General features: G+C 39.9%; 1 protein-coding gene across 2 annotated transcripts in view; it reads left to right on the top strand.

Annotated features, from left to right (window-relative positions):
* The first annotated feature begins 451 nt into the window (after nucleotides 1-451).
* The window catches only part of PSME4 (proteasome activator subunit 4), a 68045-nt gene continuing 47557 nt past the window's right edge, over nucleotides 452-20939 (top strand). The window contains exons 1-9 of one of the 2 annotated variants that reach the window (XM_087773740.1): nucleotides 452-725; nucleotides 8171-8311; nucleotides 8857-8973; nucleotides 10351-10410; nucleotides 13779-13823; nucleotides 15110-15259; nucleotides 16433-16496; nucleotides 19801-19875; nucleotides 20408-20530. In XM_087773740.1, coding sequence (XP_087629866.1) covers nucleotides 550-725; nucleotides 8171-8311; nucleotides 8857-8973; nucleotides 10351-10410; nucleotides 13779-13823; nucleotides 15110-15259; nucleotides 16433-16496; nucleotides 19801-19875; nucleotides 20408-20530 — 951 coding nt within the window. In that variant the 5' untranslated portion in view covers nucleotides 452-549. The remainder of the gene's footprint in view (nucleotides 726-8170; nucleotides 8312-8856; nucleotides 8974-10350; nucleotides 10411-13778; nucleotides 13824-15109; nucleotides 15260-16432; nucleotides 16497-19800; nucleotides 19876-20407; nucleotides 20531-20939) is intronic. The other variant, XM_087773741.1, reaches the window with a different exon arrangement.

Genomic DNA, 20939 nt, shown 5'->3' with positions numbered 1-20939 from the left:
GCAGCTGGAGGGTGAATGTTTTTATTCCGAATTACGCGTCCGGCTGGCGGCAGCTTTACGAAAAGGGCTTTTTAATAAACCGCAAAGCCACAGAAAGGGAACTCTGCACTGGAGCGGGAGTTACGGCCTTCCCGCCGCATCGTTCGGGAGGAAAAGGTGCCTGGGCGGGCAGCCCCGTCCCCAGCGCCGGGGGGCACCGGGGGGCACCGGGTCCCGCTTCCCCGCGGGGCTCCCGCTGGGGAAAACGGCTCGGTGCTGCCGCAGCGCGACCGGCACCGCCCGGCTTGCGTGGGACCGGGGGTGCGCGGAGGCTCCCGGCCGAGCGGAGCGGAGCGGAGCAGGGCCCGGCCCGGCGGGGCGGGGGCTGCCCTCGGCCCCCGCCTTCCGCCGCCGCGCCGGAAGTCGGCGGGGCGGGGCGGGGCGGCGGTTTGTGCGCTCATCAGCCGCTCCCCGGTCTGTCGTCACGGGGCGCCGCTGGCTGAGCGCCGGGGGCCGGGCCGGGTGCGCAGCTGGGGCGGCGGCGGGGCGCGAAGCAGCGCAGCGCCGGCCATGGCGCCGCCGCCGCCGCAGAAGGAGATCGTTTACAACAAGCTGCTGCCTTACGGGGAGCGCCTGGAGGCCGAGGCTGCCCGCTTCCTCTCGCAGATCAAAGACAACCTGGCCCGGGCCGTGCAGCTCCAGGAGCTCTGGCCCGGGGGGCTCTTCTGGACCAGGAAGCTTTCGACGTGAGTGCCCCAAACGGGCCTTCCCCGGGAGCGGCGGGGCCGCCTGGGAGCGGGGCCCGCGGGATAGGGGGGTGCGAAGCCGGGGCGGCGGGCTCGTCCCGCCCCGGGGCCGGTGGGGCTGTTGGGGAGGGCGGCGGGAGGCAGGCAGGCTGCCTTCATAACGGTTTCTCCTCAGCCGGAGCCGAGCGGGCGCTGGCTGCCCCCTGCCCGCCCCGCCGCTCGGCTGAGGGTCGCAGGGCTGAGGATGGGCGCCGAGGGCCGACCTCCGCCGGAGGAGCCCGGGCAGCTCCGCCGAGCTCCGCGAGCTGGCGCCTGCCGGCCCCGGCCTCCCCGCCGGTAGCCCGTGGCTTACACAAGGCCCGCCAGTACTTCGACATAGGAAATGGGGACAAAGGTGGCTTCGCTTCCAGCAGCTCGCCTGTCGTCTCGAAACTTTCCCAGTTTTACAAATCAAGCTCTTGTGGGTTTGTTTCTTGTTTGTTTTTGGTTTTGTTTTCCTATAATGCATACTTGGCCACCTGTTTCACCCCTCGCCTTTTTAAGCAAGTTGTCCGAGATACCATCTCCGTGTAACTCCTGCGGTAGGAACGTGAAGTCTTTCTCAAGACAGGCTGTTTGTTAGTTCAGTGCTAGCAGGATTAAATTCTGGCTTAATGCTGTGTAAACACCGTTGGTACCCTTGATATCTTGCCTGTACTGTGGCTCGGTGTAGTTTGTGCTGATGTTGGCTCTGCTGCGTGTGCTGGCAAGCTGCTTTTAATACAGATAAAACCACAGTGGTTTCATAGAAAGCACTTGACTAGAACACTGGTTTCTCTCAGCGAATTTTACAAAGCATACTTAACCCTTTTTTCTTAATAGCTGCTATTTTGGACACTCTGGGACTGAAAATGGCATCATATGACAATGAATCCTGTAGCTTCAATCAGTGAGCTGTATTTCTGTGGATGTTTATCATGTTTTTTTGCTGAATGCTCTGTGTGCCTTCATAAACGGTGTTTCCTATGTGGTAGAAATGATGAAGTATGTGTGTTTTGTACGGTTTTGAGACCTTCACTTAAAATTTTCCTCCTTAAATAAGTAATTTTTTATATTAATTGGGAATTTTATATATATTTGGGAGTCAAAGCTGTTTGGTTACATATGTATTGAAATATAAGTGTCTTTATATTTGCCAAGAGGCATTCTTAGATAGAATTACATTGATGGTTGCAAAATGACTCACATGTTTGTGTTATGTGACAGTTTGAACCCGCTTGGAACCAGTTCAATACTGTTTCCCTTCCCCACCCCAGCCATCTGCTAGCTGATACTGGTTTCAGTGGTACCTGTTGCCTTTGTACCTGTGGTAGAACTTTATGTACTGATCAAGTTGAAATAAACTGTAGCAGTTCTTACTAGGAGAAAGACCCGCATTAGCTAAATAGGCTAAATGCGGCACGTAAGTCCTCTGGAAATGTGTAGGGTTGCATTTGAATCACCTTATTACTCACTCTGTAAACTGCAATTACTGTTACCGGTTTAGGCTTCGGGGCAGTGAATTTAGCCTATTGAGAACTGCTGCTATGCTACTTTATGAATCACAGAAGGGACAGGAGGCTCTAATTTGTGGTTTGCCACCTACTCTTTGAAGTTTGAATTGATTGTGTGTGTTTGCAACTTGTCTGATGCCTGTTAGTCCCAAGATTTCTTTGTGGCATTTTATATGCAGTAAGACGCTGAATGTGTTTGGATGTAGGCAGGGAAGGAAACGGTGGGCTTGGCTTAAAAATAAGCTGGTGTACTTAACATGAGAGATGTTTTGCTTCTTAGTTTAACTTGACAAAGTACTTCTGTGTGTTGAAAGAAGTTATAAAGGTTTAGGCCTAGATGAAACACTTGCAACCATATGGTGTTCTGATGTCATACCTAAGTCGAAGTATTGGATAATGACAATAAAATCAAAGTTTTGCTCTCTGTTGATAGTGGGTCATTCATCTCCAAAACAACTTACTGTCTTTTTCCCTGCTGGCCAGCTATAAAAAAAATAGCACGTTTGTTTGATGGGGAAAAAAAAAAAGCCTAGAATTTTCATAATAGTATGATTGCTGCTTAGCTTTGTTGCAAATGCCTGGATTATAAAAGCCAGTATTCTCACAGTATTCTGTGAAGTAATTTATAATTCAGAACTGTGGCTGACCATGTCTTTATTTCTTGTACAGATACAAATGTTAAAACAAACATTGTAATATGTTCATACGTATAAATGAGTAAAGGAAAAAATTGCATGCAGATTATATACTTGTACAGTTACACCTCCCCAGGTACTTGCAATTTTATACAACCTGTATAAACCCTGTAGAGTACAAAAATGAAAGTGAAACTCCAATCTTTTTTTTTTTTTAATTAAAAATTTGAGTATCGGTTACTGTTTCTTGATGACAGCTGAACCTGAGATCTTGTATTTCTTATACTCCCAACAGCTGAAAACATGACTTGCATATAGTTATCTTAAGAGCAGCTGTTTCAGCTGTCTGATGTCATGAACTGAGTAGGGGGAAAAAAAGAGCAAAATTGGAGTTTATCAGATATAATGTCCGCAAGCTGATTTGCTTAATTTTTTATGCATAATTTTCAGTGATGCGAACTGGTTCTTTGGGATGCATGTGCGGAGCGTGGCAAGAGAATTTTCTCTCCTGTGAAGACAAAAATAGTGCAGTTACTTAAGTAACTTACGACTTAGTGGGACTTCTTATGCAAGTAAAACTGCTTGCCTCAAAGATTGGCATTTAAATCTGTAATCATTACCCCAAGATTCCTCCAACTTTGACTAGTAAAATCTGTATCTTATAAAATACTAATCCAGTTGTGAAAGCAGAAGATGGAATCTCAGTTGTATAACTTGCTACAGCGTGTGTGTGTGGAAAAAGCAGGTTGCGTCAAAATCATTTGCTTAAATGGACTTACGTCATACTCTTTTATGGTCTCTAGGTCAAAAATAGGCTGCTGTTTCAATTTTTCCCTCTTTCATGTTTTACATAGAAACTTTGTGTATAGTTTTCTTAAACTTTTTTTTTAGAACATAGCCTGTAAATGAGCATATTAGTATAATATGAACACTTAATAGTTACTGTACATGTAGTTGACTCTGCAGCCTGGAAGACACACAAATGTCTTTCTGTGCTTTCTACTTCAGTAGGCAAGAGTAGAGTTTTTGGAGCTGAGGGACGCAGTTTCTGTTCCTGACAATGGGATTTTAGGTGCTTGTCAGGTATAGGCTTATTACAAACTGACATTTAACTGTCTTGCTGTCAGGTGTGGAAAAAATGCAGCTCAACTGTTTTGAATTAGAATGACAGGACACAATGTTATGGTGAGGATGAAAACATCTCAATGGGACTTTGCTGATGTATTTTAATCACTATTGCTTATAAATCTTGTTTTACGTCTATTTCCCTCTCATCTTTATCAGAAAAATATAAGCTTTCCTTTTGGATGCATAAGGGATGTGTGTGTATACTGTATACACGTACATGTGTTTTAAATAGTCTTGTTGAGCACGATTCATTGTTTTTCATATAATTTGTCGAAAACTGAGTTTTAGACCAATCGTAATCCTGGCCTGTGTGATAGAAAATGAAAATAGATAGCTAGGAGTTCAGGAGAGTGCTTTACGCAGCTTCATAAGTGAAGGCAGTTTTTAACTGTAGCAGAGCAGCCAACTCTCTGGGGCAGTTTAGGATGTCCACTTGATATGATAGTACATTTCCTAAAAATAGGTCTATTGTAATTGTGGAGCGAGAGATTGGACACCTAATACTCTTAGAATAGGGAATTGGCTTTTTCGTTCTATTTTTTTCACCTCCAGAGACCCTGTAGTCTGTGCAGATACAATGAAGCTGCAAACAGAATTTTCACTTCCTAATCGTGTTTTTTTAGGTTGTGTGGGTGGGTTTTGTTGTTCATTTTTTTTTTTTCTCTACATGTAGCTGAACTCCAAATCAGAACCCAGTGGACCAGCACAATGAAGAACAATTTATTTATCCTTTTGGCAGTTGACTGGTAGAGTTTGAGAGCTCATAAAACTTTTGATGGTTTTCTTAAAGGAGGAATCAAAAGGGAAATGCAGTTAAGATTTCAAGAATCATTGCAATGTAGTATTACCCGCCTTCATATACGAAGTCTTATTTTTTGTTTTGCAGCAATGTAGTTCTAGAATTAATTTTTTCCCCCAATAACCCAATTTAGTAATTTTTTTTTTATGCTGAAGAGCCACCATTTATATGGTGAACATGCATCTGTGTGATTAGCCTCTAGTCGTCCTTCAGGATTCATGAAGCTCTGCCTATATTCTTTCATTTAGTAATGGCGGTATTTCATGCTTTGTGAGGGGATATTCTGAAAATGTTGCAGTTCCCTTCTGTTACATTTTGCTCATTTAATCTTGAGGGAAAGGTGATTATCTCCTTTCTAGAAGTAATTATTTTCTGTCATTGTCTTAATGCACAGCTGGATTAAGACAAATAACTGAAGGTTTTAAAATCTGCCTCCCCCCTCCATAAAGAAGCTGTAAATGTGGGAGCAATTTGGCACCTAGTTCTGCTTCTTGGGCATAGTGGCATCTTTGTGTTCAGTATGTTTCTGTGTACTTTACTCCTCCTTCTGTTTCTTAATTAAACAGCATTTTGTGTAATAGAACTGCTGTTAGCAAATGTCAGGAAAGGTAACCAGCCAAACATTTTATTTTTTTGTTATATATAGCAATGCTGACAGATTAATTGGATTTCTTGCATAGTGTTTCTTTGTAGTTAAAACTTATTTTTCAGGCTTCTGCAGTTTCTTTTTTTAATCATACAGGAAGAAATGAAACCAGTATTCTTTGTTACTTTATGCCTAGTATGATGAGAGTAGAGAAGTACATGCAAGTGTGTATGACTGAAGGATAATGAATTGGAAGTTATTAAAGGTTAAACTTTATTTCAGAACTCTCTGTTCCACAGTGAAATGAGCCTTTGGTGTTGCTGTTTTCTTTCCCAGATGTGTACTGTCATGAAAAGTACAAACACTCTTGTAGGCAAACTGCTGTAAAGTTTGGTCATTGCATCAAACACCGTCTTACCCTTTTATTAAACAGCAAGTGAAGACTAAGGGAAATGACTGAGTGGGAGTGATAGGACTGTGTGGCTGGACATCTCTCTCATGGTCATATAAAGTGCCTCTGATTTGCCTATTAAGTCTAGCAGACTGTTTTCAAGGCATGTGCTTTTCCTTTGAGAGTCTGGGAATAGCTCTTATGTCTGCTTATGAATTTTTTTTGTTGTCCTGATTATTACCCCATTAATCTTGAAAAAGCTTCCAGACTTTCACATTGGGCCCTTCCCGTACAGTGTATGAGCAATGTATGCTTTTAGAAGGTAAAATACTGCAATTAAAATAAGTATGATTAAGTTACATACTTCTGTTAGCCCTCACAAAATCAAGTGTCACCCACTTTTTTCTGAGGATTCTTTTTGCATGTCCATTTTGTGCATGTGAAAAGTGTAGGTGTTCAACTGTTGATGGTGTAATTCTAGAGGTAGATAGTGTTTCTGACCAATCCAGATAATTTAGGTTGCTGTGGTAGGAGAGTGGGTTATCCTGTATTTTGTTTTTCTTCTGTATTTCAAATAAGTAAAACACATTGAAATGAGCATTAGTGAAAATACTGCCCATCAAATGTAAAAATCCCCCCCTCAAAATCAAGGGAAAAAGGGAAGTGGAAAGAAGTGCTGTAGAGTTGGTTGCTTTTTCTTTTTTTCCTTTTTTTTTCTGAAAACTGGTGATGATTGGTTTGCCATAGCGCTGCAGCTATTCTACTGGGCCTTCAAGGGAAACTGGAGGAAGAAGGCTGAAAAAAAACCTTGTGAGGAAAGAGCAAGGAACTTGGTATATGTGTATTTAAGGAAACTAACTCCTTTTGGTAAGATTACTAGCTGTGGGTGATCCTAAAAGTTCAGACATAATTTTGTTTTAAATTGAGGAATGGGGATGTGTGTGTGTGGGGGGGAAGGTACTGAAGCAGTTGAGTCCAAATCCCGTGTGCTCTTGTGTCGCTGTAAGTGTGTTTTATTAAGGGATCTGAATTGTAGTTCTCAAGTAGTCAGTTCTCCCACTGGTAGCTCTGTGAGGGATAAAAGTTTACAGAGGAGCATGAAGCATTTGAAACTAAAACAGATATAGTATTAAACTAAGTTCTTCAATGTCGCAGGAGTTGGTTTCAGAAGCCAAATTCAGGAATCAAGACAGTTTTTCCTTGTTAACATCAGTAACTGCTAGTGTTTGCCCCTTTAAAATTACCTAGCCTCTATTACTTTCAAGTAGGAGTCCTTCAGAGATGTTTCCTTCCTAATCTTTTCACGTGGTGGTTCCAGGGTAGGATTCTGCAACGTGTGCTGCCCTGCCTACCAAATAAGCAGTGTGAGATCTGGCATTCTTCACATTACCAGAACAAGCCTTGATGTTCTGCTGGTGTATATTTAGCAACAAATCAACCCAACCTCCATTAAATCTTAAACAAAAACAATGAACAGGCTTCTCAAAAAATTGTTTTACAGGGGTTCATATCTTGTATGCTTTGTCTAACTGCTACTTGGAGGGTAAGGTTTCTTATGAATGCTTAAGAATAGTTGGAGCAGTAATAAAAAAAAGTGTGCTTCCCGTGTGCGTAGTAATTTATAGTTGTGTGACATGTAAAATGCTGCACTAGAACCTTATATAGGTTTTGCTGGTGCAGAGTATCTTTTAAGACTTTAAACGTATTTCCTTTTTCAATCTCAACTTGAAAACAGCAAGCATGTCTTCCACAGTTAGGAAGACCTAATGGATCTATACTTTCTTAAGATAGTAAATATAAGGGATAGCAGTGGGACACACCAGCAGTGAAGCTCAGTGTCTCAATCAGTTGTTCAGCCTTACTGGCAGCTATCAGATTTGGACTTGACTTGATACTTACTTTTTTTGTTAGCTTCTGGGTTGTGTCCTGTCTCCTTAAAGTGCCCCAGCTGAAAAGGATAGAGTATAATAAGGCTGCTTGTGAGAGTTGTTGAATTTCTGCCCCCCCGCCCCCCCCCCAAGAAATACATACATGGGGATATAGAAATACTAAATTTAATGGCTAGTACAGTTTGAGCTGAGGTGAAAGAATATGATCCTTGTTTTTGTGGTATCTGGCATGAGCATGAAGTTATGGTATTTGTAGATTCTTAGAAGACTGTAAACTTTATTCGGTCATTCCTTTTCTTTCTGTAGTTAGTTTCAGTTGTCAGTCTTCCTTTGCTATATATCTTCAGGTTCTTTCTTGTTGGACTTGTGAATCGGGTTTTAGTTCTGTTTCATTAAACAGCAAGTCAGATGGAGTCTGGCTCGGGTCTTAGATAAAATGAAAATGTTTAAAAATATTGCTGACTCATCTTGTGTTTTGTTTGTAGATACATCCGATTATATGGGAGAAAATTCAGCAGAGAAGATCATGTGCTTTTTATCAAATTGTTGTATGAGTTGGTAACAATTCCAAAACTGGAGATCAGCATGATGCAGGGATTTGCACGCCTGTTGATCAACCTGTTAAAGTAAGTACAGATTTCTGCTGACTACTGAAACTTTTGTTGCTTGAGTTGATCGCTTCACTTGCCGAATGTTGTATACTTTAATGTAATAGCACGTTCTGTTGCCGGTTACTTCACTTAATCTCCCCTGTACAGATAATGACGGTTAAAGAGAGTTCTCATTATGCGAACACCTTGCCCCTTTCAAAGCTTTAGGAGGGGTATTGAAAGTGAAAGAATGTCAGGGTTTTTTCCCCCATTAGGAAGAGAAAACATCTCAGAGAGCCAAGTGTTAAGGTTGAATCTCAAAGAGGGAGAAGATGAAGACTGTCTCACAACTTGATAATGTTTATTTCACTTAGTCAGACTTTTCCTGAAGATCTTGACAGCTTCTGTTTGCACAGAAATGCTGCAAGTGGCCAGCTTTCCTCTTGCCTGACCTTTCTGCAGTTTGTGCCAAATGCTGAAGATAAGCATAATTCAGAGCAGTGATGTGGGGTATTCTGATGTGTAGTGTGTCGATGTAAATGTTTAATCCTGAAGTGCTTGGTTCTTTTTTTTCCTATTAGGAAAAAAGAACTGCTTTCCAGGGATGATTTGGAGTTACCATGGAGACCACTTTATGAAATGTTGGAAAGGATATTGTACTCCAAAACAGAACACCTTGGATTAAATTGGTTTCCCAAGTAAGTTTGCATTTTAAAACATTTGATAGGCTGTAAGTACCTGTAATGCTTGAAAGTACTTTGAAACTTGCTTTTAATATCTGGAATTTGATACACAGTAAATACTTTGCTTATATTTTCATGAAGTATATTTCAGTAATTGCTTGCAAGACTGTACTAAATCATGTGTATCCTTCTGCTAATGAATGTTTGTTATGATGTTCTTCTCTTTATGAATGTGATTGAGTTCATTTCTAAATATGCTGGAAAAGGGGTCTTCATCAACTTATTTTAGGATGATCTATAGGATACAAATGGTATTTTCACAAACCTTTATTGTGGGGGAAAGAACTGTTCTTAAATATATGTACTGTAAGCATTGCCAGTATTTGTAATCTAGGTGTAGATCAGTATGCGTACAACAAAGTGATGTGCCATCTATAGGAGGTACATATGTGTGTGTGTATATATATTTTCAAGGTGATGATATGATATGGATAAATCAATTTTTTTCCCAGTTAAGAATTTTAGAAATGTTCTACTGATTTTAAAAATTAAAACTTGTTTTCTTTGCTTTCTTTACGCTGCCAATCCCTCCCCATCTGTCAAATTTCCAAAATTACAATTTTTCTAATAATTCCAATTAGAGAAGGTCCTGCTCTCTAAATTACAGATTACAAAATATGTTACATAGATAACTCACTGTGATTTTTTTTTTAATTGAAACTTCATGTAAAGAAATGCAGGTGAAAATACTTAATTGGCTTAAAAAAACTCTTTTCTGTTCAGGGGTATTGATGTGTTCCCACTGCTTCCTTCTGCTGAGTGGAAGATCCTATTGCTGATAAGTGACATGAACAGAAAATGCCTGTAGCCTTGTAACTTGTTATGGAGCATTTCATGCTCTCGTGGCTACGTAGCTGGAAAAATAACTTCGCTAAATTGCATTATTTTGCTAATTGTAGGTATTGCTTGCCAGTGAAAATCCAAAAGAGCAGAGCCTTTTTTAGTTGGTTTATTTTATGCGTATGCCAGCACCTGCTGAAACTGCATACTTTGCTCTGTGGGGATGTTGACTAGTCACTTTTCATTTACTGTGTGAGAAACTGGCATACTGGGGAGGAGACCCTTCCAAGAGGGAAAAGAAGATTCAGCTGGGAGGAGGATATCAGTTGTGATGGTCTGTCTGAAACTTTTAGCTTTTATTAACTGCCTTGTATATCAGATACTCCATCTTAATATGCAGTGCGATTTGTTCTCATACGGTGTTTTTTTTTTAACATCAATTTTGAGGGGTATCTTCTTGGTGGAAGTCAAAAGATATTTTTAAAAGCTGAGTTGATTTGATTTATAGCTGTTAATTTAACTACTGTTTTAATTTTTTTTTTTTACATTCAGTTCGTATCGACCAGGCTTGTCTTCACCTAAAACATTTGTGCTTAATGTATTACATAGGTGGTAAGAATGACTTTTTGTTTTGTTCAGCTCTGGCCGATGCGTAATCTTCTGCATGTCCTGTTAGATTGTAACACTTGTCACACAGGTGTAATTTTCTGCATAAATAATTGTATTGGAAAACCAATGTTAACATTACACCACTGTTTATGAGAATGTCGCACTGTATGTAAACCTTTCTAATTGGGGAACAAGATAGCGTGTGTGAAGTGGCTGATAAAGTGGCTATATGCTAACTAATTTAACCAGCATATATATTTCGAGGGTCAAAGGAAAGATAAATTTTACATTTGAATAATTGCTGTGTCTGAATACAGACAAAATCAGTATTGGTGTAGGACTGCATGTCACCGAGTAAGTGTACCTTACTATTAAAAACGATGAAATCATGGAAAGTGCTTTAGCAGTGAGGTAATAGGTTCTGGAAAATACACCCAGCAACAACCTTGTAGCTGTGAAGTGTGAAACAAAGTTTCTGTATCGGAAGAGTTTTACTGTGAATTTTTGCAGTGAAAACCATATCAGGAGTTTTGGTGTATATATAAATTCAGAAAACCTGGTATAAGTGGAATTGCAGTGTTTTTTTTTTTTTCTTCGTTTGGGTTTTTTTAGGAAGAAATTTTTAGTTGTACTAATCCAATGAGAGATTGCTATTTGGCTCACCGTAGTTAGAAATTCACTAAAATAATTTGTGAAACTATAGCTGGTTGCTCCTTTCATTGTCTTAATTTAAGCTCTTGTAATGGAGTGTCCGCTGCAGGGCTAGAGTTTCACTTAAGGCCTGAATTTGTCCTGAAAAACTGAAAATTGTGCTTTTACTACTTTTTGGTAACGTAAGAGTCAACAGTGTCAGTTTGTATGTGAACTGTTTTAGCTGAAACATGTTTATCTTTTTGAAAATGCAGGGGGGAAAGAACAAACAGATTTACAGATTAATATGGTTATGTCCTTTCCAAAATAAGAAAGTAATCACATAGTGCCAAAATTAGACTAGTGATAGGGTTTGATAGTATTGTTGGGTGTCTTTTAATATATCCATGTGGCAAGACATAATAATAATAAGCTAATAATACTTCAGGTGATAAGGAGGAACTAAAAGCAAAGAAAACTGAATGGGATGAGAAATTTTCCTTTCTCTCACTGAATACCCTGTTGTTTCAGTAATGAATAGAGGATACCTTCCAGTGTGGGTGGCTTCATTCTTTCTCAATTACAGATGTTTTAATACCTTATCCAAATGGTCAGCATTAAATACCCAAGCACGGAGAGTACACGCTGCAGTACGCTGATCCAATCTGGTGTGGTTTATGTATATAGCTGTTTGCTGTTGTGCTCTATAACCCATGGCTAGGTTTAGTGGTAGAGTAGCGTACAGAAATTTGGGAGAGTGATAACTGTAGATACTGCAGAATTGCTCAAAAATAATGGGTATGCTGAAAGTCTAACCAAAAGGGGAACAGAAGCCACTGCTAAAAAGCTTGAGAGAGTTTGTTCAAAGTGATAATGAAAACAGTAACCAGCAGTCTCTTGTTCTCCCCAGCTATATTGTCCTGTCCTTTTCTAACTCGTAGTCATCGAACGGGAATCTTGCAAGATGTCTTCTGTAGTTGGTCTGTAGTGTAACTGTGTCTTAGATGGAAGTTTCCTTAAGTACAAAATTGTCTGCTGTTGTTTTTCCATTCTAAATTTGTGATCAGAAGACAGGAGGGGACATCCCTTCCAACCTTTCTCCTTTGCTCTCTTCCACTAACAAATGCTGAGATCTGACTGAAAACTTGTGAATTTGAAAGACTTGTTGATCTCTGGCATCAGTGTGTCTTAAAATTCCTCTGTCCTTCAGGTTCTCCTCCGTAATAGTTTACTTCGCTGGAGTGCGATAGCTTTTTTGTTTGTTGTGTCACACAAACATTTTTCATGTTAATCTTTAATGCTCTTAAGGAACGTTGCTGGTTCATGCTTTATTTATCTACTCTTGGAACAACTGTTACCTATTTCCAAACTCTTTCAAGAACAGTATTCACTTTAACCCAGAATCTTTATGAGCTTCTTGCAGAGTTTGATCTTATTTTTGCTTAACGAATGGTTGGCCGTTCCTCTTCAAATTTTAGAAGCTGTCCGTCAGCTCACAATTTTCATTCTGGGAGAGGTCATGGATTTACTCTGTCACTGTCGCATAAAGTGTACAGAATTTTGCATTTTCAAGAGCGCTGCTTGAACTGAAGTAGTGTTATGAGGGCTGGGTGGGCTTTTGCTGGCTTGCAGTGAATGTTGAGGTGTTGAAGGGAAAGAGTGGTTTATCTATTTTATATTTCTCCTGGCTTGTATGGGATCAGTTTATTTTGTGTAGGACTAGAGTGAGAGTGTGTGCATGCTCAGTATTTGTGTGTCTCAAAATTAATTGACCTAAACTGATCTTTGGTAAAACTCTAAAGATGATAACATTTGCATCATCTTTTTCTGATTAAAACAGCGTTTCTGTATGCTAGTTTTTGATGATGAACTAAAGGATGCCATTTTTCTACTAAGAGTATACAGAAAGTACATCTAAAAATGTAGGAAGTCCTTCTGCCAGAACTTTTTTTTTCATTCAGGGAATGATTTTTGGTAAAAGTGCAATTTAGTCTTGAGCTTGCCTTGTAATAAACAGAAGATTTGAAGAACATCAGGTTACTACCTTTATGGTTCCATTGATCTATTGGTCTCTCTCTTCCCCCTTCCTTTTATTGTTTGAGTTTATTCTGAGGTTTAAGTGGTTTGATGGCATCCTGTGACAATTCACGTTAAAATGATTTCTCAATCTTGCTATGGATGGAAACACTTTTAAAATTAGCTGTTAATTGTGAGGGAAGCTGATGAAATAACCATTGATTTGCAGATAGTTTGCTTCTCTTTCTTAGAACCACTAGACAAAAAACCAGAATCAGATTGAAAAGGACAAATACGGTATTCAGAGTCTAATAATAACTTTCTGAAGTCTGTTGCCTCTGTTTATCTTACAAATATTTATGAAGTCCATAAATCCATTTTTTTTCTGTTTGTGTTTTCAACTTTCCCTAAGAAGTTACCTTGCTCTGCTGGTTATTCATGGATAAAATGCAGGATATTACTTGTAAGAAATTATAATCTTCACTTAAACGCAGTAACTAGAGTGGTATATGAAAAGTAGAACCAGGAGTTTAGCAGAGCAATTTTAGTCGTTATGATTAGGTCTGTGTAGAAGGTGACTAGCTACTGCATGTTCACAGACGACATCTAATTGCATCAACATTTTCTTAAGTTCTTGAGGGAAAAATCAGCAAATGGTTGTTAATTTCATGCTGTCATTGAAACCTGGTAATACACTATCCCTAATGCTTCCTGTCTTGTTTCAGTTCTGTAGAAAGTGTTCTGAAAACACTTGTGAAGAGCTGCAGACCGTAAGTGGTTTGTTTTTTTTTTTTTAAGCCTGTATCTTTAATATTACTTTAAGAGGGGAAAGAAAAGTGGTTAAAAAAGAAAAAATCCCAAACCAAAGAACCCACCCTGCTAGTCATTCCTTGGCTGATGTTGTCCCAACTTGTCTTAAGAAGCTTGGAGTGGAGGGTAGAGAGTTTTCTGCTTTACTGCGTTATGAATGATCAGTACTTCAGGCTCATAGGTTGCTTAATTAAAACAAAATGACAGGCATGTTCTGTGGTATAATATTTAAACAAAGTGTAAGGGTGTTTTTTTCTTTTTAACAGCCTCGTTTGAAAATCTGTTAATAGTTAGTTAAGCTAGGATATCAGTAGCTAAGGCCACCCTTGCTTTTGATCTTTTTTTGCTCTTTTACTTTCACTGGGAGCGCGTGTACCTGAACCAGTCTTGCTCGCTGCACTAACTGACTTTGTTAGCAGCTTAAGATACTGCAAAAATGCAGAGAAGAGACTTGTTCTCTTTATTTACCATTCATATGGCCAGTTGTAGTTATTGTCTGCTTTCATGGGTGCAGTTGTTTCACAGTGCTGCGCATTCCTACAGGAGATGCGGTTTTGAACACATACTGTTAGTATGAGAAACATGAGGATAAAGGAACCTTATGCTTCTCCCAAATATATATGGTTTTGTAGCTAAATAAAAACCCTTAGTTTTCTGTTATGAATACGAAAGTCATTGAAGCAGAGTGATCTGAAAATGAAAATGTGATATCTTAAACTCTGACTTCAGGTTGGGACACTGATAACATTACTTCCAGTTGCCCCCATGTCAACTGCAATAACTTTGTTGTATAAACAGTTGTATGTGATGTGCATTTTAAATACTGCATTGCATGAATGTTTAGTTACTTTTAAAAGAAATTAAATAACTTCAGGATTCTTGTAATGTTCAGATAAATATTCCTTGTACCTTAAGTCATCTTTTGCTATATTGCATCAAACGTGAATAGTTTTGACCAGCCTTCACACTGAGATGGTTTTGCGTTGTACAGAATCTTTTCAACAAGACAAGAATCTTCTTACGTTTGTGGTCTTAAAATGATGCACCACGACGTCCTTGATCTTAGCTTTGTGTTTGGTGAAGGTTAAAAGGAGTTGAGGACCGCCTATCTACTGCCCCTGGGTACATGGTCTTACTGTAAAACTAAGATTTTATGACAAATTAATAGATAGTTTTAAATATGTTTAAAAAAGACCCAAACTTTAAAGCTAAGCCTGTATATGTTCAATGGTTTCCTTGTTTTCAGATATTTTCCAGAAGATGCCACTGCGGAGATGCTAGATGAATGGAGGCCTTTAATGTGTCCGTTTGATGTTACCATGCAGAAGGCTATTACCTACTTTGAACTATTTCTACCTACTACCCTTCCTCCTGAACTTCACCAGAAAGGTTTCAAGTAAGTGTAATTGACTGTCTATTGGTATAGTATTCTGTGGCAAATGCAAGCGGTTATCTTCTACAGGATGACTTGAAATCAACCAGCAAAATGAATGGTGGCTTTTAACAGCATTTTTGGAAGGAGCTCAAGACAGAAATTCTGTCAGCATTCTTCTTTTGTAAAAGTAACCAGGGGGAGTCTTAGTACCTGTTCTCTAATGAGTTCTCCCTTCTCTAGCGTAAAGCACACAGTATACAGCAAAGCAAACTACATTGAATTAAATGCACTTTAATTCTGAAGGAATAGTGTCACAAGTTAAAATCATTAACCATAGCACAGCTCTAAGTCCTACCTTCTATTTCATTTGGGGTACCGTCTGATGAGTCCTTCGTGTAGGTTAAAGTACAGCCATTAATACAAATTTGGGATTGTGAGGTAGAGGTCTTCTATTCACTGTCAAGATGTGGAAATGTGAAATGGTCGGAAGACTGCTATAGGAAATGAGTTTGAGAATTAAAGGAGAAATATTCGCAGGATGGGACAGTATCTGGATCATCTTTAAGGTAGAACTATTGAACTTGGAAACACAAGCCAGTGATGTTTAGTGCGTGTAGAGATTACTTAGGCTGGTTAGGTTAAAAGTCTATTTGTGACATAGGGTTAGTGAAAACTTCAAGGAAGGAAGTGAATATAGTTTATAAAGGTAAATTTAGGTAAGCAACTGGTACGGAGGGTTTGCATCCTTGGCTTCAGATGAATTCAGAACAGAAGCTGATGACCCTTGTAACCATCGGTCAGTAGGGACAACTTTTAGATTTTAAGGTAGAGGGAAATGAAGTGTGATTTATTTTCATCTGTTTTACTTGGGTTGGGATGGCCGTATGTAATGAAATGGCAAAGCTGAAGTAGGTAAGGAAACTTCTGGTGAAACGCTTGTGTGAAAAGGGCGGATCAGAAAAGAATAAGAGGAGGAGAGGTAAGCAAGGACTGAAACTCAGGATCAGTTTGGGGGTAGGGAGAATGTTGTGGGAGACAAAATGATACAAGCATGTCCATGTTGATCCCTGTTCTTGCTGAATGAGTTGAAGGGCAGGCGAGTTCCTGCGACCACCTGGCAAAGTGAGGGATAAATGTCCAGTGAGGGAGCTGCTTTCACAACATCAACATTATTTTGATTCTGTTCTCTTGCAGGCTTTGGTTTGATGAATTTATAGGCCTCTGGGTGTCAGTTCAAAATCTTCCCCAATGGGAAGGGGTAAGTATTTCCTTTTCACCTACACTAAAGAAATCCACTTAAATATTCCTACAATGTGCTTGCAAGGCATTGAAGTCAAACAGTGATGTAATGGATTTTTATTCGCTTCTGCTTTAACTGGTACAAGAAAGCACAGACAATAACTTCATGATTGTTAGCAAGCAATTACTGGCTGAATAAATGAGTCTACACTTGGGCTTGGGGAACACTGTTTAATGGCTAGCTCAGGCAGCTTTTCTTTCCAGTCTTGGGAAAGCTGGCATTTTCCAGGCTGCCTGCTAATCATTGCTTACAATGATGCAAAGTGCTGTTGTGATTTCTATAAATTATAATTCTGCAAAGTCCCATCTCTTGTATCTGAACACATCTTTCATGATCCCTAATTTTGAGTATAATGCTTTGCCTTGACTGTAATGAGTTGTTGTCACCTTTATTTTAGGTATAGTAAAGAACCTGCACTCCCCTTGGCCAAAAATTCCATTGGGCTACATATTTCAAGGAAAATAGCCTACCATGTATCTGCCTGCCTTTTTGGTGTGTGTCTCATGACTAGATGCGAACTTGGGAATAAAAATCTCGTTCTTGAGGCACCACCACCAGCAGCTTAGGTGCTATTGTTGTCAGCTGACCTGTGCCATGGCTTTACTGCAGTGAAACTTGGCATATTACCAGATTTTTTCCATACTCAGTATGAACATAAGCTCATTGACCATCTGGCTTCTTTAACTAATCTCCTGCCTATACACACAAGGAGGACTTCTCAGTGTCTTTGGAGAAAGCTGATTTCCAGAACGCTGTTGAATGCTACCTTTGTAGCACATTCCATTTCTGGCAATTTCTTTGAAAAGGCTTGTGTGTAGGTCTTTCTGGTTTGAGTTACGTTTCATCACAAGTAAAGGAAGGCAGGCTTTGTTCCAACAGTTGGCAATTGTCCAGATTTGAACGGGGTGATTGCTGAAGTTTCATTTGAGATTGTCTGTAGACACTTTTGCATCTTTCTGATGGCTATCCAAAAAATCACTGTTCTGTCTACTCTTTCTGGCAGAAAGATGACAGCCTGCACTTCAATATCATGATTTGGTTTGTTTCTGTCAAACGGTCTAACAAATAATCATCAACACTCTCTCATAAGTTATCGCTGATATTTTTTTCCCTCTTCCACTGTATTCTGACAGTTTGCTCGGAAGGCCCAAACAATTTTGTTTTTTCCCCAAAGCTTTCACTTGTTCCCTTTGCTGCCTTGTCTACTTCTTAAGGCCAGGCTTGTTCATTTCATCAAGCTTGGATGCAGATAATTAGACATATGAGTTCTGACTATGCAATCCAATTTAAGCCTCTCTATGCTGCAAGCTTTTTCTCACTTGCTTTGGTAGGAGTTAGACTTGCTGTTTGAAGGGGAGCTATAGAATCAATTGCCTTTGTGCATGGTAAGGGTTTTTTTTTTTCAGTGGGTATTTCCTAGTGTCAAACAAAAAAGGTAAATCCTTTAAGAAAATGTAACACTTGTCTTCAGGCTGTGTCAGATGTGACTGTCCTGAATGGAATTTGTGGGTTTTCCAAAGCTATCGTGTCCTTCAGATTGAGAGGTGAACTGTTCTTCTGTGGATATCTGTCTCTGAATTAGGCAGGATTATTTAAGGCCCTTCCTTTTGGCTTCACTGTAGGTTCAAGGTACTGATAGAAGCATCGAGGCTCTTGGAGACCTGATAGGTATTTCCCTATTTGGATGAGCTAGTAAAAGGAGTGTTGGTGGATTATGTGCTTTCTTACAATCAGGATATGATCTTTTTTTTTTTTTTAGTCTTGATAACTCTCTTTCCTGAGGACATCTTTCAGTTCCCTTTTGGACTCATGAGACTGTCTTCTGGCAATGGAGTATCTAATCCTTCATAGTCAGTCACATGCTGCCATCCCATCTGACAGCTAGTGCCTGTGACCTTTACAAGCCGCAGATGTGTATAAACCAAAGCCAGCAGCACAGGCAAGCGCGCTTTAAGTAGGATGGATCCTGCAGAAGCTAAATGGTCCTTCAGGATGTGTTGGGTGAATTTTCTTCTATATATTGATGCTCTATTAGGCCAGTATCCACATTCAGCTCACCTGAGATAACTTTACTGGTGAGGAGGCACCATGAGATGAGCCGAGCATCGTAAGCACGTGTTAAGCTGCTCCCACTCAGAGTTCCCATAGAATGTGTGCATGGCGTGTCACTTTGATCAAAGTTATCAAGAACCAGGACAATGCATTGGCAACCAAAGGGGATAGCACAGGGTCCTGTCCCTTCCCAGAAAGTGGTTTGTCTTTGGATACCTGTTTATTCTCTTCCCAAACCTCCTGTCTTCTACAGAGCCTGTCTGTCTCATTCTTGATCAGAAGAGGATTCCTAATGTGTTTGTTGGTAGGCTCACATTCTTCAGAATGTTCCTTAGGACATTTTCCAGTAACCAATCCAAATCGTCCTCTATGCAAAGGCTATGAAAGTAGGTAGCAGGTTTCTGGTAGAGAAGTTGATGAAATCACCAAGCTAGAGCCTGTTCTGTTACGAGGTTTTTGCTTTACTTAAGCTGGGTTGTGGGTTTGCTGGGAAATCTCTCTCAGAACTGTCACCTGGAGTTCGTTCCAAACCTCCACTGCAGAGGGGAATAGTCTGCTATGCCCAGTTGATAAAATGGTGGTAGTGTTTGAAGGGCTCTGAAGCTTAGTACAGGTGTCTTTCTGTAACCTACCACAAGGAGACTTCTGCTCTGTGGGAGCTGTTCAAAAAGGGGGAAAAGCTTAAAGCTGCTCAAAAGGGGAAAAGATATTTCTTAGCAAAAGGCAAAGGCTTTGACATCATATAGGTCAAGTATAAGTTTGTCTGTTGTTCTAACAATAAGTGGTTGAGAATTAAAATGGTAGTGTATTCTGCCTTTCATGTTAATTCACAGAGCGTGGGGAAAGGAAGAGTGCGCGTATACTTTCTAAAAGTACTATTAGTATGTCTTTACGTTTAAAAAAAAACAAAACCAACTTTGTAGAGATGGGGTGTGTAATCGGACAGGCCGCCTCTCCCAGAACTTAGATCCCGATTACCTGCTTTGTAAGTGCTCAGATGAGTCATGAGTTGGACTCCTGAAGGTAGGAATTCAGATACATTATGAAATATGGTATTGGTGACTTGTGATAGAGCGAAATCTCCCTTTACAAGTGTATTAGTGCCATGGGTAGCTTTTGTCTTTCATCTGTAAAGTAGATTGAGGGATTTGTGCATCTTTTATTTAAATAGATTCTAATGAATATTTCCTTCTCTTATGGTTGTTTTCAGCATCTAGTAAATCTTTTTGCTCGCTTGGCCACTGACAACATCGGGTACATAGACTGGGATCCATATGTACCAAAGGTAATATTTCTCATTTTATGAAGTTATTTTGTTTACTTTGAGATAAGTCTTCAGAGTTACTATGCTAAGAGTAATTCATATTCCCTGTATGGGTCTTATACTGCAGTGGCCCAGTTTTTCAAATTAGACTCATTCATTTGAAGACCTAAGTTTAAGTTTGAAAACTGGAGCCATCCTTTCGTAACAGACGGCATCGGAAGTTGTTACCGTTATCACCTGACTCCAAACCAAAGCAACAACGTACCTTGCTATGCAAGTGCTGTCTGATTGTGTAACTACTCCCACGTTCTTGCGGAAACGGCCCCTAAAGATATTCTTTTGATCAATAGTGTGTATGACCTTTGAATCTTTCAGCTTATGGATTTTTTTTTTAAGGACTTTCATAGCAGTTATATGGGGGGGGGGGAACATCCAACAAAAAACCCCCACCAAAACAAAAAACAAAACCACCAAACACCTTTTGATTAGAAAATTAATTTATGCCAGTTGTATGGTGTAAATGAATAAATTAATTTATGACAACTTCTTTCAGATTTTTACCAGAATTTTGAGGAGTTTAAATCTTCCGGTGGGAAGCAATCAAGTTGTTGTTCCAAGATTCTTAACGAATGCGTATGATGTAGGACATGCAGTAATGTGGATCACAGCCATGATGGTTAGTAACTTTTTCATAAAGTGAGACAAAAACTAATGCAAAGCTTTAAGCAAGTATGTATTTAAAATTCACAGTTGTTCTGTTTAGCTCACTGCAGTGCATGTTTTTAGGCTATCTTTGTTTTAAAGTACATAGTTTCGCTGTCAGTTTGGAATGTGGGCGGAAAGGTTTATTTCACAGCTGCTGTCTGTGGCATTCTGGAAGCGAACAGCCAGCTACCAGTGCCGCTGTGGATATGCGCTTGGGACCTGCTGAAGAACCGAATGGCTCTTTTAGGGTGAACCTCATCAGATCAGATGGAGAGAACTTGCTACCTAGGGCTGAGCTGAGGGTGGGGAAGGGAGGGAATCTGCAGCTGTGATTTGATGCTTGGAGGTATTGCTGTGCTAAGTGAGAGTGTTTGCTTGTA

Source organism: Nipponia nippon, unplaced genomic scaffold, assembly GCF_047370975.1.
Source record: "Nipponia nippon isolate SJK-2023a ecotype South Korea unplaced genomic scaffold, ASM4737097v1 scaffold_4, whole genome shotgun sequence".
NCBI lineage: Eukaryota > Metazoa > Chordata > Aves > Pelecaniformes > Threskiornithidae > Nipponia > Nipponia nippon.
Note: the sequence above shows the minus strand (reverse complement) of the source record. Positions and strands in the feature narration are given on the sequence as shown.